The 18,537-nt window shown below is 40.5% G+C and overlaps 1 protein-coding gene across 7 annotated transcripts in view; it reads left to right on the top strand.

Annotated features, from left to right (window-relative positions):
- Window positions 1-18,537, top strand: part of LOC118406197 (la-related protein 4-like) — a 39,294-nt gene that overhangs the window by 16,024 nt on the left and 4,733 nt on the right. For 4 of the 7 annotated variants that reach the window (XM_035806089.1, XM_035806090.1, XM_035806091.1 and 1 more), the window contains 16 exons: window positions 376-573; window positions 1,294-1,384; window positions 3,052-3,188; window positions 3,987-4,090; window positions 4,361-4,471; window positions 4,867-4,920; window positions 5,838-6,137; window positions 7,153-7,191; window positions 8,158-8,252; window positions 11,046-11,084; window positions 13,781-14,062; window positions 15,086-15,140; window positions 15,496-15,591; window positions 16,644-16,715; window positions 16,861-17,021; window positions 17,489-17,675. In XM_035806089.1, the coding sequence (XP_035661982.1) occupies window positions 376-573; window positions 1,294-1,384; window positions 3,052-3,188; window positions 3,987-4,090; window positions 4,361-4,471; window positions 4,867-4,920; window positions 5,838-6,137; window positions 7,153-7,191; window positions 8,158-8,252; window positions 11,046-11,084; window positions 13,781-14,062; window positions 15,086-15,140; window positions 15,496-15,591; window positions 16,644-16,715; window positions 16,861-17,021; window positions 17,489-17,675 (2,021 nt within the window). The remainder of the gene's footprint in view (window positions 1-375; window positions 574-1,293; window positions 1,385-3,051; window positions 3,189-3,986; window positions 4,091-4,360; window positions 4,472-4,866; window positions 4,921-5,837; window positions 6,138-7,152; window positions 7,192-8,157; window positions 8,253-11,045; window positions 11,085-13,780; window positions 14,063-15,085; window positions 15,141-15,495; window positions 15,592-16,643; window positions 16,716-16,860; window positions 17,022-17,488; window positions 17,676-18,537) is intronic. The other 3 variants (XM_035806092.1, XM_035806094.1, XM_035806095.1) reach the window with 3 other exon arrangements.

The raw sequence follows: 18,537 nt of genomic DNA on the forward strand, positions 1-18,537 counted from the left end.
AGCTTTGAAAGCAAATGATCCAGAAGTTAAGAAAAATTGTTGTCCATAAACAAAATTCTGGAAGAACATCAATTCCAAAGTGCACAATCTAGTATCCAAATTTTTATTAGCAATGCACGCAAAGTGTATTCTAATTATTGGATGGAAGCCGTGTGATACAAGCAGTGTGATGCCATAAGATATGGCCTGGTCTGGAACATGTTTTGAACATTTAGAATTTATGAAAGCTCAGGTTTGACATAAAACAGTTAACCACCAGCCTCTCCTCTACCAAACCACTACTATCATTGCAAGGTTCCTCAGTGATGGTTGAATGTTTAAGTAACATTAGAAGTGATATTGCAAAGACTGATGTCACCTATGCTTGTGTTCCAGACATCTTCCCCTTGAATGGGGACATCAACGACATGCAGCCAGTTGCCATGTTTCCCTCGTCTCCGAACCCTACCAAGATAACTGACCTCCAGGACTCCTCGCCAAGCGGAGTCAACTCCCCCCCGGGGAGTGTCAGCTCCCCTCCCAGCAGTGAATATGCCTTCCCATCATCCACCTCGGCAGGACCAGCTGCTGCAGGTGAGTTCTACAGTTTCTAGCCTGATTAAATCTCGCTTATAGCAGCCCGCCGAACATCCGCCGGGGAGGGGCCAGTTACAGCCCTGGACAGCGGAGTTTGTGTTACACAGACTATACTGTTTCTTCTGGTACACTGGACCTGCACCTGGATCGGAACCAAAAATTATACCAGTGGTTACCATTTTTAAGACTTTAAAGAGAATTATACCTATTTTCAAAGGTAAACTGTAATCTCCAAGCAGATGTTATGGTAGCATAAGTATCAAAAGCTGGCAATGGAGTGTTGATTGGCAACCAAAGGATCTGTCAAGGAACAAACTTTGACTTTTTTCAGAAAAAAAATTTCGACCTGTCAGCCCAATTTTTTTCAGAAAAAATTCGAGAAGCAACAAATTAAATTGTTGTGGCCTAATGATGTAAAATCAGACAACAGTAGCTGTTTACCGTAAAACCATGACATATGAGTAAAAAGTCAAACCTCACACTAATGTAAGCATCGGCCACTGTGCTACTTCCCATTGTGTCACAATTTGACCTCTCAGTGCAAAATCGCTACATTTATGTGTTGAAGGTAAAATGTTGTATCTCTTACCATTTGAAATGGACACAAAAGAGGCAGTTTCTCATGTCAGTGGTGCCTGGCTATGTCCTAACTTTTGTACCTACACAGGTAAGTCTGAATGAATGTGGTGAAGTTTACATGTTGAGTTTTGTGCTCAGGTGAAGGGGAGGACAGCCAGGGGGCTGCAACCATGAGTCAAGAGGAGCTGAAGAAAGTTCTCAAGTATCAGCTGGAGTACTACTTCTCAAGGTACGCATCGGCAACATTGGAATGTGGTACTAGGAATTGGTTTATTGAGTACTCAAAACTTACAGCATAAACTGAATTGTGAGGTTGGGTGGGATTTATGTTATTCCAGGGGTATGTTTATTTGGGACATAAGAATCATGCACGGTAGGATGGGTTTCAGGACTTTCCCCCTCAGATCTGTTGAGGATGATTCCCCCCAGGTCAATTCCCTCCCAGACGTTTCCCCGGGTCGTTTCCCCAGACCCCGTTCACATGAGAAAAAAGCAAGTGAGTTAAACGAGGAATCCGATTAAAATGACCAATCCAAAGCCATGTGAACAGAACTAATCCGATTGGATTGCCCATTTTGGATTGGATTGGATTGGATTGCAATCCACCTCGCGAGGTGGATTCGACGCGGGCAATCCGATTGCCGCGCAATCCGATTGACCAGAATCGCCCATGTGAACACAATTGGATTGGATTCGGGCTTGTTTCATGGTTTTGACATCATACATACGGGTACAGTGGACATTAGACATACAACCATACCTACAACATGGCAAAAAAGTATGATATACGGGTTAGAAAAGAAGTTTATGGGCAAGTTTGCTTGCAAAAATCATCTTACCGCTATATATGGTTAACAACCGGACGCCGCAAGATTCGCCGGAACATGTGCACCTGTTCTTTCCGAAAATCGTCAGTGCGGCAGAAGACCGACTGGTTCATTTTGGCAATATTGCCCATGAAAATAGCATATGTGGTTTCGTTTCTCTTCTATTGTTGGAGTCAATGTCCCAACACCACTAAAAAGGCAAATGTTCTACGAGAAAAACAGTCGGAAGCGTGTCTAAACAGAATTTTCGAGTTTGGGTCACTTCACTGCATGCAAGCAGGGGCAAGCAGTTTTTTAAAACGAAACACAGACTTTTATTTCAGATAAATACGTGATGAAGTCAAATGTTTTGGTAGCAGTTTCTCCTATTCATGCAACTTCTGCGACAGATACATTTTATATAGTTAAATGTAGAGTATAATCACACCGCGTGTAACATTTCCACCAATGTAGTGGTCACGTGGTGCATGATAGTGCTATAGTAAGTCGGAGATCCTGTTAGCAGAAATATTGAATCTATTTTTATCTTACTCTGCACTGACATATGACGAGTTTTGACAAGGCATTTGATGACAATTTGAGCATTCACAAGGAAGGGGTGTTTGTCGATTACACACTTACAGAGCAGTGAACTGCGTTTATTGGAATTTTCGGCCACAAACCCAGACTGGAAGTGTGTCATCAGGACATGCTCTTTGTGTAAAAGCTACTTGTAATAACAATACTGCTGAAACTGTGTAAAATAGGTACACTAAAAGATGATATGAGGTCAAGAGATAATGTTACAGATTTTATTCAGCATAAAGGTATTGTATATTTGGTGTATCAACCATTAGTTTACAGAAGGAGGGAAACGACTCGGGGGAAATGTCTGGGGGTAATCGTCCTCACGTCCTCTACAGGGGGGTGGGGTGGGGGGGAATCGTCCTCAACGGGGGGGGGGGGGTGCCCGGGGGGGATTTGACCTGGGGGGATTTGACCTGGGGGGGAAATGTAAATGGGGGAAATGACGTGATACTGGTAAGATGTTTGCCACTGCCACTTCTTGACTGTGTTTTCTGTCCTGAAGGGAGAACCTGGCAAACGACACTTACCTGGTGTCCCAGATGGACAGTGACCAGTTTGTACCAATCTGGACTATAGCAAACTTTAACCAGGTGAAAAGACTCACCTCAGACATGGATCTCATCAAGGAATGTCTACAAGGTGAGTTCTAGCATCCATTTTGTTCCACAGCTGTTCACTTCTTATCCTAATAGCTTGGAATTACAAGAACTTACAGGGTTGGACAAGTCCACTAGCCCTATTGTCCAGGGCAAGTGAAAGTGTTGATCGGGCAAGTAAATGACCTATCCCACTTGCCCGATTGGCCAAGTAAGATTTTTCTGCTGAGTGAGACTTTGATATACTTCTGACCCTTTACAGTCATGACATCAAGAAATGGTCAGCATGAGGAAAAGGGGCAATAAATGAGAAGAATTTCATTGCTGGTAGTGAAAATGCATATAAAAGTGACATTTTAATTTTTGGCAAGTTTAACCACTTCATAAAACCGCCTTGTTTGCTTCACTGACATTGACGGTTTCATTCGGTGGTTATAGCAAAAGACCAGGTGTTATCACACCATATACACCTTGGGGTGGCTCATTAACCCTTAAGTGTACTTTGGGACCCAAAAAAACTGTCTGGGAGCTGATTCTATAAGAAAACCTTTCTATGTTTGCCTTGTTGACCTCTGTCTGCCTCGTGAAAAAGCTCAAATTTCAAGGGACTGAGATTATATAGTGAGAAAAAAAGTGGTCACCTTGAGTGGATGGTCACCTTGGAGAACCTTAACAGGGTTTGATAGTACATGCTAAAGATTGCTTGTGTCTTAGGTAGTTTTCTGCTACTCCTGTACTCCAGAAAGAATAGGACTTTCCCCAAACATAATGGAGTTGGAGCTGCACACTGGTAATATTGTATGTTGAGTACACTGAATAATGTTCTGTATGTATCATCCAGAATCTCCAATGGTACAAGTGGATGACAAGGGAGAAAAAGTGCGACCAAACCAGAAACGCTGCATTGTCATTCTACGAGAAATTCCAGAGTCAACACCTCAAGAGGTAGGGATTGTTTTCACCTCAGATTTGTTGCGCTTAGTCACATGCACATGAAAATTGTAAACTTGTAACTACTGTATATTCCCCAATTGTAAATCCATCCCTTTAATGTATCCAGCTCCACCTTTCCTTTGAATTGATGTTTACAAAGGGTATTCAATAAGAAAAAAGAAATTGCTTGTCAAAATTAAAACCTTTGATGCTGCTCTAAACAGAAAGTATTGAAAACAAATTTTGTTCTTGATGAAGAGAATGTTTGGTCTAATTTTGCAGGCTGTGGAGGGTCTGTTTTCAGGAGAGAATTGTCCCAAGTTTTCTACCTGTGAGTTTGCCCACAATGACAGCTGGTTCATCACATTTGAGTCAGACACAGATGCACAGAAGGTAAGGTGCTTGTTTGCAATACCTTGCAATTTGTATAGTCGTAGTAGTAGTAGTAGTAGTAGTAGTAGTAGTAGTAGTATACTGTACATACAAAATAGCTGCACAAGAAAACTGGTCAAATAAACATTTGTTAGTTAGTCCCATAGCCTTTTAATCAGCCAACTCCAGACAGAATGGTTTGCTCCATCGCACACCGCACCATCACACGTGTGGGGGTTCTTTAACGTGCATGGGGTGTACAAACCTAAAATGAGTTTTTTTTCAATACGTACTGTGATAGACTGACTTGATTAGAGATACAAGGTAATATATTTCAGATATTGTCAAGACTCACGCAAGTACGATTTTGTAACAATTGACGTCTGCTAGCAACTAAGTTGTGTTTTTTTCTTCAGGCATACAAATATCTCCGTGAAGAGGTGCGGGAATTTCTTGGAAAGCCCATCATGGTAAGGAAATGTTAAGATTTAAGACATAGACAATGATAAATGGAGTAAGTGTTATTGTTTTCGGTCTGAATGATGTTTTGGTGGTATATATTTAGATCTGCTGGATGGAGTGCGATGGTACCTAGCAGGTGGGCAGGTGGGTGTTACTCTGATTGGTCAGTGTTCTGTGAAATCTCCTGATTGGACCTTATTAGGGATCATTATGGGTGGATACCGGTTCAACTAGACCAGTTTTTACTGGACCAGCTACAACAAGTGGTGTTGTGTTATACTAGACTACTTTGTGAACATGCTCTTTGAGAAAACCAACACCAGAAGAGTAGTTTGTGAAAATGCAAGATGTACTCTGAGACTACAGATAGTACAGTTACTGTAGTAAACATCGTACATGTACTGGCTTTCTGAATGCTACATAAATAAAAAGTGCTTTCAGCCTCCTCCATGCTTATTTTGTTGTTGGCATCCGTCTCGGAAGACAATGGTAGGCAGACAAAAGAGTGGGTTAGGCGACCCGTCTGCCTGGCCTGCACGTGACTTTTTAAGGTGAAGGAGGGGTGTGCACTTCCTTCCCCACCCTCTCGTCTACTGGCGTACTAAGTCCTACAGGGGTTTGTTATGCTCATTGGTCGGTGACAAAAAAGGCAAAAAAAGTTCTCCAATCTAAATATTGGTTTAATAAACATAAGATTACAAAGGAAGATAACAGCTAGAGAGGATCAGGTTCAGGTTCGGACCTGAACTAAAACCTCTGGACCTGGACCTGGACTTGAACCTGATCAAGCCAAAAAGGAAATTCATTTAACATAGGCCGTTACAATTCTATGTGTTGTGGCATCATAAGCAACATGACATAGGGCCTCCTGATTGTTTAACCTTGTCTATATTATAATATGTTTTATTGTATTCTCCTCATTTAGGCTAGAATAAAGGCCAAGCCTTTGATGCTGGGCACAGCTGTACCAAAGAATGGGATGAAGATGCCAGGTGTTGGACCTCAGACAACAGCCATAACCTCGGATCCCAATCTCTACAACAGACAGCAGGGTGCAGGTGCGGGTGCAGGTGCAGGTGCGGGTGCAGGTGCGGGGGGGTACGGTGCTTTCCCACCATATTCAGCACCTCCCATGTACCCGGCCAGTCCGCAGGCTGCTTACATGTTCAACACCTTCTCCATACCACAGTGGGCAACAAGTCCACACTTCTTTAGCCCAGATGTGGTGAGTATATCATACTATTCTAGAAATAATATCATGATCCTATAGCTAGGCAATACCCCTCAATGGGCATCAATCCCAGGTGTCAGTGGTGAATAATGGTCCAGACCAAAAAAAAGTCATTTTGATGATTCAGAACAAAATTTTGTGTTCACAAAGTGTCCCAGTTGTCCTGGACAGGAGCCCTACATCTGGGTAACCTTAATGTTCCATTGAACATAAAGAAGCTTTAGGGATACTGACCTTACACAAAGGTCAACCACATGTATTGTGAGTCTTGTAAATGTACATGTAAGTAACCAGTTTTATGGACTCTACTTGACTTATCTTATAAGCAAATGAAGTGTTACTGGTTTTTCTAGACCACATGTCTGAAAGCCCTTATAACCTCTGCCAACTTGTATCTCAATTTGGGGTGCACCGGTGGGATACAACCAGGTGAGCATCAGGGACTGTATGATACTTCTCAAAATTGAAAAGTGGCCCCAAGATATTGCCAAAGTCAGGTTGCGTACTTTGAACTTTGAGGCTACTGTCTGGGAAGAGGACCCCAAATTAGCTAAGGAACCCGGCCATTCAATTCTCGGAACCGCAGTGAACATTTTTACGCAAGAGGATAACATCATGGTACTTTTATACAAGAATTAAATTGTTTATGTGTTAGCAGTAAAGGCCTTGAAATGTGCTTCAAGTTTGGGCAGGCATCCGACATCTTCTATTAGCAGGACGTCCTCAGCTGTAATCTTCCACAGAATACCTGCAATCTCCCCAGAACATGGAAATACATCTGGACATCCCAAAATCATCCGCATGCTTAATACCTCTGAAGTTGCACATGCTGATTGGCAGCTGCATCAGATTTACACGTTTTTGGCCTTTAAATCATCAAAATCTACTGAGTCTGATGAACACAGTACTAGTATATTATAAGTGGTGGCTCTTAGCCACTTGGAGCCATAACTGTTTATTGTTAAGCGGAACACAGTTAAGCCAATGTTTTTCTTCTCCTTGTGATCAGTTGTCCCAGCCAAGGAAGAATTTGAGGCAATATGATCTGGTAAGTTAATATAACCTACATTTGGCCAGCACAAACTATACAGTAATAATGTGCCCTCACAAACAGGAAGGGGGGCAGCCATGTCTTAATTATAAGATACAACACTTGTATGTGATTTTTGGTGATATTGTGAAGACGTTATTCCTATTTGCTACATCAGCTTGAAAATGATTCAGTTTGTCCCAGTTTCTGGAAATGGCCTATCTGCTAGCTGCAGGGTTACTGGTACGCTACATTGTAAACTTGTCACCTACTTTGTACATGTACAGAACACTTGTCACCACACAACTATATGCATGAGAGTGCTAGTGTGGGTTACCCATCTTGGGTGTCGAGATATCTTGCCGGATAATGTGTTCTTCAGGGAAAAGCTTTTCAATCATGATCTGAAATGAAAACACCTTGGGTTTGCAAGGAAATTTAAAGGTAAAATTCCTGCTATTTGTATGAATTATTCAATCAGTGCCAGAATTGTCCTCCAACCTGCCCTGGGAGTTAAGATGAAGCGTTACAAACCAAGGTTAACATTGTTATTTCTTCTCCTGAAACGACTGGATCTGATCAGTCAAAAATTTGTGTCCAATCTTTGTGTTGGAAATACAGTAAAACTTTTTCTAGAAACATACAAAAATTGATCTTGCCACATGCTTAAAATAGCATGGCCATAGTAGACAGGGATTGGGCATTCTGCAGTGTCCCATTTTGAGCTGATGACTGCTACAATGAATTGGAAATGGGGAAGCTTTTTTTTGACCAACAAGAAGCTGTCATCATGGCCAGTTGATGAGCTTGAAGAGGCAGTTCTTGGGGCAGAATTGACTGCAGTTCAAAACAACTAACAAGATGTATTAACAGTAGTCACAACACATCCCACACTGCCTGAAGGATATTCCATATCTGGCAGATATGTGATGGACTGTGCATGACACATGCCTCTCAATAAGATCTGTCCATTTTTATTTGCAGACCCCATTTCAAAGCAATGGTTTCCCTGCCTCACCAACCTACAAAACTCCCATCAACACCTCCAGTCCGAGGGGCCATCAGGGAATTAGGAATAGGTAAGTTTGCAGTGTTTTATTTATACATACTAGTATCATCTCACACCAGAAAGTTTCCTTGATGATCCAAACGTTTAGAATCTTTCATACCTTACATGATTGTGTTTAATTGTTGTAAAAGAATTCTTTCCTAAAGTGATTAGCACTTACCTTACAATGCCATCTGTAGACATAAAGGCATTTCTGGAATTTGAAGACAAAATTACAGCAGGGGTCTCTCCAACGTCCATACATGTACTTTCGTCCCTCAACGGAATTTTGTTGTTCGGAAGAAACAAGCAGAAAATAACACAGAAGAAAATTTCAATTTTTACAATTTTTTTCTTGATGAAATATGCACTTTTCAAAATTCAAAATGTGTTGCAAGTGATTGTCAAAGTCAGGGTGCATAATTCACATGAGGTCAATGCCAGGAAAATTTGAAACAGAATCTCAAACCCACCAGAACACCAGTGTGATACGGGCACTTGGAACAGCTTGGAACAGTATAAGAAAGATCCTCCTTACAGAGTAGGGGTAGGTTTACAGTTTACAGTTAAAAGAACAAAAAGTTCATGCACATGTACTATAATAATAAGGGTGGGTACCAGTACAGGAAATTCAGGTGCAGGTAGTCAGTTCAGGTCCAGAAGACCAGGCCCAGGTCATGAACCTGGACCTGATTGTGAAGACCAAAACAATGGTCCATTTTGCCACAAAGGAATGAGTATTTGACTTCTACTGGCATTTTGATATGATCCCATTTTCAGGTAAACAACACTAATGCCTCTGTAAAATTGGACCAAGTTTGACTGTAGAAAGTATGTAGAAATGACTATCAACTCTCTTCTACATGTACTTCACTCTGTGATTTTCTTGGGCAGGTAAGCCCCACAACACGTGAATGCCTGCCTGTATAATTTGTTTATTTCCAATTGGTTCAAAGTCAGATCCACTGCTTTTTTTCTGGACCGGTCCAAACAGAAAAAAAAGTTTTCTACCAGTACACCGCACCGGTACCCACACCTATACTATATATGAGTGTAAGTTCATCAGTGACAGTAGTCAACATTATTTGTTAATAAGTGCTTTATTTTGTGTACGGATATAGCACAACATGATGAAACTCTGCTTACACAAAGGTTAATCTGGGGCAAAGGAGCGCTTTCAATGTACATGTAGAAGCATACAATGTGCCTTGTAATGTTCAGGCCAAAAAATTCTAGTCACCACACACTCTCATTCAGCGATGTTTGGTATTTGATTGAATATCATTTTGCAGAAGATTATGAGTGATGTGAACTCAAACTTGGATCCATAAAAACCTCTGTCCCACCATGCAATTTTGCATGTAACCCCCAAAAAAAAACAAATTTCGGGCACTGTTTTGTAATGTATCCAACCGTATTTACAAGGACTGGATTTGAATACTTCCAGTGTTGTCCCATTCTTTTGTATGTTCCCCCGAACTGTAAAAAGTCATATGAATCTGAGTTGGTCTCCTGGTATGAGCACTAATTTCCAAGCAGTTGCCGGGATCAACCTTTTCTGACTGTTGGACTCTGAGACAGCAACCCAGTCCAGCATTTGCGAACCATCTGCATGTACAAAGGCTATTTCCTCTCTCTCTCTCTCTCTTTCTCTCTTTCTCTCCTAATTAAACTGTCTCCTGAGCACATGTAGTTGTTACTCAATGAAAATGTTGGTTTTTGTACCTTATGAGATAAGAATTGCAGTGCACTCATAAGAATTGCAGAAAAGTTAGTTTTTCTTAAGGCTATCTACAGTATGCACTTGACAGTGATGAAATCTTGAATCTCCCTATAGAATCTCCAAGTGATGAAATCTTGAATCTAATAAGAGAATGCTGTATTCATTGGTGGTAGTATTCCAGTGTATATTTTAGCTAAAAGTTGTCCATGCATCTATAGAGTCAATTCCATATTACCGAGAGGGTGTTTCTTGCCTTTTGTTCTAACATTTTGGAAATCTTTGTGACAATCTAACTGTGATAAGTAACTGTTTAGAACTATTTATAACATCTACGTGACGTTCTAAATATTTCTATAGTATTCAAACTTGTTAGTAAGAATTCTAACATCAAATACATTATTTCCGTTAGTTTCTAAACTGTTCCAACATAGATGCATCATTTGTGATCACATGTTCGAACATAGAAACAATATGATGAAACTGGGTCAGTGGGCTGGGAAGAGGGCAATTCACACATCCCTGCCAAGTGCAGGAAATTATGTCTGTCTGCCACCTTCTCACAAAAGACTCACCAGTGAAAATCTAAAAATACAAGAGCCAAACAAAGGACCAAGCTTAGCAGCTTTGTTTATGGGGGCAATAAAAGTTTTTATGGAGGGAAAAAATGACACAAAATGTTGGAACATGTTGGAACAATAACAAAAACACATAGATGTTTGAAAAGTGTTCTAAATAAAGAGATAATTATATCATTACTTTCCCAAATGTTCCAACAAATATAAAAAGGTTCAAACATGTTTAAAGTTTCATTTTGAAATGTTTGAACAATTTCGAACTTTAGTGACTGAAATGTTCTTTTACTCAAAATAGTTCAAACTTATTACAAATATTATTTCGAAACCATCTCGGTGACTTGGAATTGACTCTAACATCTGTCACAAACTGCACATAGTCATCATACAGGAAATGACAATTTTGACAGTATGAGATGTATACGTTGTTTTACAGATACCATATGATATTATGTTCATTCCTTCGCCTTTGCCACTACACAATTCCTGTCTAACGTGCACCTCCTCCCCTCCCCCTCTCTCCCTATAGAATGCCCTTTGTCTTCAGGAAAGGTGTATATTTTCCCAGGTATCAGTATGTTTCCATCTGTGTCTATTTTAACATGTATTTCACAGCTCTACAACAGACAGGGCTTTTACAAAATCATATTCAAGGACTTGCATGCTCGTGTTAGATTTAAGATCTCAACCACCGATCTTCGAATTTGTGTTAATTTCGTGTGATTTGACTGGAATAATGCCATCATGTGGTATATTAGGTGTTGTTTGTGCCTTGTAAGACTCTTGTCTGTTGTTCATGGTCTGTGGAAAACATTCATTTCCTGCTGCTTTAGCAAACCTGTCAGTTTGTTGTCTTTCAGCAGTCTACTTTTATTAAATTATTGCATTGAGTTCTTATCAGATAAGCATAAAATTATACAGATCAGGACTCATAGCAATCTACCTACATAGTAATATAAAGTATTTTTACAATGGTTTCTTTCTTAATCCTGTTGTATGTCTTTGTAACATTTTTACATGTCAGTTTGATCTTGGTTGGAGCAAATTGGAGTGTAACAGTATGGTTTTACGACAGTCTTTGCCAATCAGACTTTGAAATAGTTCTTTTTGTTACATGCAAAATTGCAAGTTGGCAAAACTTTTACGTGCAATTTGAAACATTTACATGCAAAGTACAACTAGTCTATACTGCAATGTTCTAACCAGCACCCATCATTTTGCACTTTGGTGGAATTTTGCTGCTCAGGATGGATAAGAATTTTACCCAATTCTCTCACTTTTGACAGAAATTGGTGCGTAAAAAATATAGACAGATGTTGACATTTTGGAAAGATATCCACATAATCAGCATGTAAGTTTTCAGCAAAGCCGAATTTGATTATTTATAACACCTACTGATGACCGGTGACGATCCCCGATAGCCAAACAAAGGCACCTTGGCCGCGTGAGAAAATCGGCGTCAGTGCGCCCCTCCCCTACACTACACTTGCGTCTTGTGGCATCATGCTGACGTTTTCGCCATTGTTTTTCCAGTTCACTGTCAGTTATTGCCCCAAAGAAGCTGCATAGTTGTCAGGCTTTCTGTAATTTTGTAAACCATGCTTTAGTTTCCAGCCGAGTTACAGCCACTCTGTATAATCGTCATTTGTGATATCCGTTGTCTAGAAAATGTATGTATTAGGTGTGATTTGAATACAAGATCCTTAAATAAAACATATTAATGCAAAATAACTGTTTCATTTTGGAAAAAGTAGGCATTAATGTTCTTTTACAACAACCCATTTCCCCCACTTCTAGTGAAATATCCCAAGTAAATAATCAGTACACATTTTCCTGCAGCTGGGCGTGCAACAATTGTCTTCAGAAAAGACGATCAGAAAAGCAAAAACACGCTTTCCTATAAAAGTATAAAAGACATGAAGGTGGTGCTACTGGTCTGGGAATGATGCGGATCTATTTATGTTGTTTTCGGGTACAGTTTTTCTTCTATGAACAATTTGTGCCTCCTCCCGGATTTGGGCATGGTTGAATCTGGCCATAGTTTGTGAGGCACTGCCGGCGGGAAAACAGTTTATTTTTTATCAACTTAAGCGAGAACATTGTATAAAAATCTTAAAAGATTTAAGCAGAATTATCCAAAGATTTACAAAAGAAACAACAGAAATTTGAATTCATCCTACTGAAAATGTGGTCAAGATGGCTTGAGAAGGAGTGCATACTTTATTTAGGTTTCTCCATTTTATATTTCAGCCTCCCAAATTTGTCTGGAATTTGCCCCAAATTGGGGGTGTATACTTTGATCGAGAAAATATGAAAGTTCCATCTAAAGTATTTAGTAATATCTGACATCTCACTTAAAATCAGTTGACAGATAGAGATGACATTTTGCCATTACAATACATAGCAACACAGAAAACCAGCACTCTTCAAACAAGAACTCCATCCTTCATCATTCTATTCTGTGGGCAATGGCCACTCATTGTGTTCATCCCAGGCTATACAGTTGTATGTGTGTCATACAAAGTCTCTGCAGTTATATTTCGACTTATCTTCATTTTGATGTGGCAGTACATCATGGCATATTACCACTTAAATTATTATAATTGAATTATATAAAACACTTTCATGACTATATTAAGAAGCCAGCTAATTTTCCTTGAGATGATGATATAAATGTTTTGCTTGAAGAATTCCGTCTGGTTGAAGTGTTGAAGTTGATGATATGGTACAGCTGATGATATAGTACAGTGATATATCCCAGAATTCCTCAATACACACTCCCCAATACACTCTCCCTGGTGGCTGACTGTGACCACCATCATACAGAACACGAGATAGCAACGCCGGAAGTTATTCAAGGGGGCCCCAAATCTAACCATTTCCAGCTTTTGTCACACCCTACCAACACACCAAGTATGAAACCAATCCACCCAGCTATTCTTACTTTCTCTACTTTTACTTTGGTCGAGCTCCTGCTTGAGCCAAGCTTGAAAGTCGTCTCCGCTCCTGCCTGTCTTTCATCAAGGACTGGATTTCCCTCATATCATATAGGTTAGTGTCGGCTCTGAGATTGTCGAAGCTATTCTTGAGTTATTTAATGTTGACACACACACACACATATAGACACACACTCTAGTAATTTCCATGGCAACATGACAAGTCTGTATGCTTGTGGTCACAGTCAGGACCTGGGAGTGTATATTGTGGAGTGTGTATTGATGAATTCTGGGATAGTATCCTTACCCTCCTTGCACCCTCTATAAGGACATCTGGTGTAAAGATGCACACCCGGTCACAAACCAACCCGGAGAAAGTCTCAACAGACAAGCTACAAGTCAATGTGGAAAATGGTGCTGCGAATGTGAGACAGCCTCTGGACAGGAGTGGAGGGGGCGGCAGTAATGGTGGCAGTGGGAGAATATCCGGTGCTCGGGGAGAGATGAGACTTGACAGGGACCGGGAAACGGGTGGAGGGTACCAGCGCCGCGAGACATCGACTTCCTTCCAGACACAGGAGACAAACGGTCAGCTGGGGCGAGATTCAAGGTGAGAGCTGTCGTATATGTACTTACGGGCTCCCGTGTTGTCCGACACATGAGGCAGTCAGGTGGGCCCAGCAGGCTTTATCGGCAGCCATTGTCCTCACATGTACCTCCCCCAAATAATCTTAACCTTTACATCTGAAGCATTCCAAAGGTTTCTCTTTAAAAGTAGTCTCCATATTCCAGTATTCAATTCTACTGCTGCAGGGGTCACTAACACACAGGTGGGCAGCAATAATACATGAAGCCCTCGTTTCCACACCATCCAAATAACACAAGTTGTCCAAAGTAAGAAAGTCTTGGTAGTTAACTTCCCAATGCTGAAAGTATGAAATAACCATAGTGTAGTACACATGTATTATCTTTGATCATCAGTATGATCTCCTCACTCACATTGGTATTCAATTTCCTGTCTCTTTTCTTTTACATACTTGGTGTAAGACACCAACAATTTGAACAAAGTTATCCTTCCACATGAACAACTTCTTAAGTTATGTTTACAAACCCGAAAACTAGCCTTTTTAGCAAAGGTGCACATGATAACATTTTAAGGCTGTACAATTTTTTTCCAATTTCTAAGAAATCTGTTTGTCATCAAAGTTTCCATCAGGGCTCTAGCCAGCTCGAAATTTTTTTCCGTCAGCCAATTCCCATTGTCGCGAAAACCGCGAAAATTGAGTTAGAAAGACGAAACTGAGACCTTGAAAAACGTTTTTTTCAAGGTTGTATGCGAAAGGGTGCCGACACACTAAGTCAACAATCATAACAATAGCAAGACAAACAGTGTGTGGCTTTCAGACCGTGGACGGCGTCCCCAAGCTGCCTGTAGCTTCCACCAAGAATTTTTGTCCGTCAAGGTTGATGGATTGGTTTAAACTTTTCTGTCACACACAGAAAATTTCCGTTAATTGACGGAAAAACGGACGCTGGCTAGAGCCCTGGTTTCCATCCATGTTTAGCTGTCACCTTTCCAGAACATGACCTTCCCATGGTGTTGAGGCTTCTCCTTCATTCCATGTTGTTACAGGAGAGGCTATGGGAGAGGTCCCAGAAGAAGAGGGAAGGACGATGACAGAAATCCGGTAGGTTTATGACTGATAGGAATTTTTCAAATTATATTAAGATCAGTGTTCTCAACAGACAAGAATTTGGGCACCTGTCTTTATGACATGATGGAAATCATTGATCAGAGAGTATACCAAGTCTACCACTTCTGTTCCTGACTTTGCTGTTTGTTATTGGTTCATTGTATGACATGGACAGATGTACATGTACACAAAGTCATGCTAACCTATCTGATACACCAGGACCTACATCTACAATGTATATGTATTTTGTGGGTAAGAAAGTTCAGTCCAAAAGCATCCTCTTTGTATTAGAAGTCAATGTGGACTGTGTTGGAATGGATGCAATATAGTCTCTGTCTTTTTTTTTCAGCGCCTGAAGCAAGATTCCCCCACAAACATGCGGAGGGCACCTTCTCCCAAGTTTGATCTGACATCCTCGTCATTCCCACCTCTCTCAGAGACCTCGGTATGTTCTTTCGCAGAACGTTCACCTGTTAACTCCTTTCCCATCACCTGCACACTGAAACTCACTGTCAGGTTTATAGGACTTCTAACCCTCGCCTGAGGGGAATCATTTAAGTCAAAAGTTTAAGATGCCCACCCAAAAAATTATTCACAATCATTGTTAATACAAGAATTATTTATTTGTATACCAAATGTAATGCCTTATCTCTAGTTATACCTGCAAACTTCTTGATGGGATACCCATGATATAGATTAGGTATCAGAGTCCATTTCGTAATGGTGATATTTTAAAGTTACATTATTGGAATCCCAATACTTGGCCATTATTTGTACGTTTGGCAGCTTGAGCTCTGCAGCACAGTAACAGAATGAAGGGTTCCTTCCCTTCCTCAGCTTGGTCACTTTAACCCTGCTAAAGCTACAGTACAGATCTCTGATAACTTCAAATTCTAAATCTGTTTAAAATCCTTTTAGGATTCCTGTAACAGACACATTGAAAAGTCTGTGTATAACATGACTGTGTAGCACATTGTACAGTATCTGCACCACTCAGGTTTTTAGTTTAGTAAGGTCAAATATGTATATATTAATATGTAGACTAGAATCAGGCGCTCGTCCTCCTATTAAGAAGAGCATGTGAATTGTAGACAGAGGAAGCAATGAAAATGAAATACATTCTGTTATCTTCAATAGAATTGTTAACGAAATAAGTTCCCAATTTCCTAAACAAATATCTGAAATTTCCTCTAGCTTTTCACATCTTAATGATTGACAAAATTGTCTTCCTAAGTGTGCATATGTATGTATGGAAGTAAGTCATGCAGCCCTTGTGTCCACCAAAATGTTGTTCAGTTCAGCTTCCACTGCGTACTGGAATTGTACATGGGCATTGATTTGAGGTAAATCATTCTAACAAAGATGCAAAGCGAGTACTTAACCATATTTAAACTTGCATGGTCTGTGAAGTTTTTCTTACATCACAGTCAATGACTGCCGTCCAGAACTATACAGCTTTCCCTTTAACATCCATGACATTTTGTGTTATACCTGTAGATTAGCCATAACAAGCCAGTAGAGGAGGTTTTTGACAGCAGGATGGCAGACATTGTTAAACAGCCCCCAAAGGTAACAATGGGATACTTTATTCCTTCTTCATTCAAATGCATTCCGTTCATTTATTATCTGATTTATTGCCTGACTACTGAATTATCTGACAGTTGATGCCACACTAATGTTGTCAGCTACGTTACATGCCGGTCTGCCATTTCAGCGTATCCAGACAGAAAGTAAGGCCCAGATGCCAGTGGTGCAGACAATCCCAGCCACGCCCACCTCCCCGGTCTCGCCTCCAGCCAAGCAGCCTGCCAGTGTTCCCATCATGTCCAACGCCATGACACAGACTCCCCCACTCACCCCCCCAGCCTCACCTGGGTACGTGTCTTGTCATGTGCTTTCTAAAGCTTCAAAGTACCACTATGAATCACAGAAAGTGCCTTATTTTTGTATTCACAAATGTAGCAGCAGCCTGTATGATTTTTGTCTGTTTTACCTCTACATTCTTAGTTGGCATCCACTGTTCAGTCCGGATTGGGATTTTTGGGATTCCGTGCAATTGACCGAAGTCTGGATTATACGACGTGCAATTAACTGGCTTCTACTGTGCCAATTCTGTATTGGCTGTGTTTATAAGTTGTTAAGTTGCCACGGTACTAGTGAATATCCTTACCTGCTGTTTTCAGGGTCAACTTACAAATCACACCTAAGGGAGAAATGCACCAAAGAGCCATGCAAAGTTTGCAGTTGCTTTCTTGTACGTGTACTGATGGTGTAGTTTGGTATGTGCTGTAAGAAAGCATAGATGACTTTCTGAGTTTGGTCTTTTGATTGTTCATGTCTAGCCAACCCAAGCCTGTGCCTGGTGCTCCCCATGTCCCGGAGTCATCTCAGATTCCAGAAGAGAAGGCTGTGCAGTCACAAGGGAACCAGCAGGCCACACAGACAACCTCTACACAAACAGTCCAGGCCAACGAGAATGCATCAGCCTCCAACAACAATAACAATGATGATCAGGTGAATGGGACCATGGTAAGTACTGTTTTGTGGTGGTTTTATGTTTGCGGTTTTTGCTGTGGCAGCTTCACCGCAAACTCAAAGCCACATAAAATTTTCCTTCTGTCTTCTATTTGCCTGCCTATGGCTCGCCCATCCCGGTCTAGTGTGTGTTATACATTGTAGCTGTTGTAATGATGAAATATTTGAAGTACTTGCTATGATTGATTCACATGAATCCTTGCAAGACACACATTTAGCCATGCTATATACTGCACAACACCATGATAGAAATGTAGTACTGTACTTCTTATCCAGAGGGTTAGATAAGTGACAGTTGATCACACCAGCACTGTTCAAGTCAAAAGTGGAATGTTCTGTCCGTTTGAAGTTTGAATTACCTTATTTTCACGAATTAAGTACACTTTTTAAACTTGTGAACATTATAAAGATGATGAACATTGAAAAGGTGATACAAGTTGTTGCCAAAGTTGGAGTGCATATATGTACTTTGAGGTTATTTCATGGATAATTGTTAAAGTACCTCAAATACAGCATGATTCTATACTTCAAAAAAGGATGCAAAACTCACTTTTTACTTTCACTCTACATATTGTTTTCTTCTATCCTGAGTGATTTTCATAACTTGCAGTAGATAATTCCATAGCATGCAGATATAATAGCAGTGGGGATGTATGCAAAATTAGTTGGAGAAAAGAGAAGAAAGCAGCATAGATTTGACATAACCCAGTTTAAGATATATTGAACATTGTAGAGAAGGGGTGCATACAACTATTTTTTACGTTCCAGTCCCACAAATTTTTGAGACTTGCCCCCAATGAGTGGTAAATATTTTACTCAAGTCAAGAAAACACTGCATTCTTATCTTTGGCAAGAC

Source organism: Branchiostoma floridae, chromosome 18, assembly GCF_000003815.2.
Source record: "Branchiostoma floridae strain S238N-H82 chromosome 18, Bfl_VNyyK, whole genome shotgun sequence".
Classification (NCBI taxonomy): domain Eukaryota; kingdom Metazoa; phylum Chordata; class Leptocardii; order Amphioxiformes; family Branchiostomatidae; genus Branchiostoma; species Branchiostoma floridae.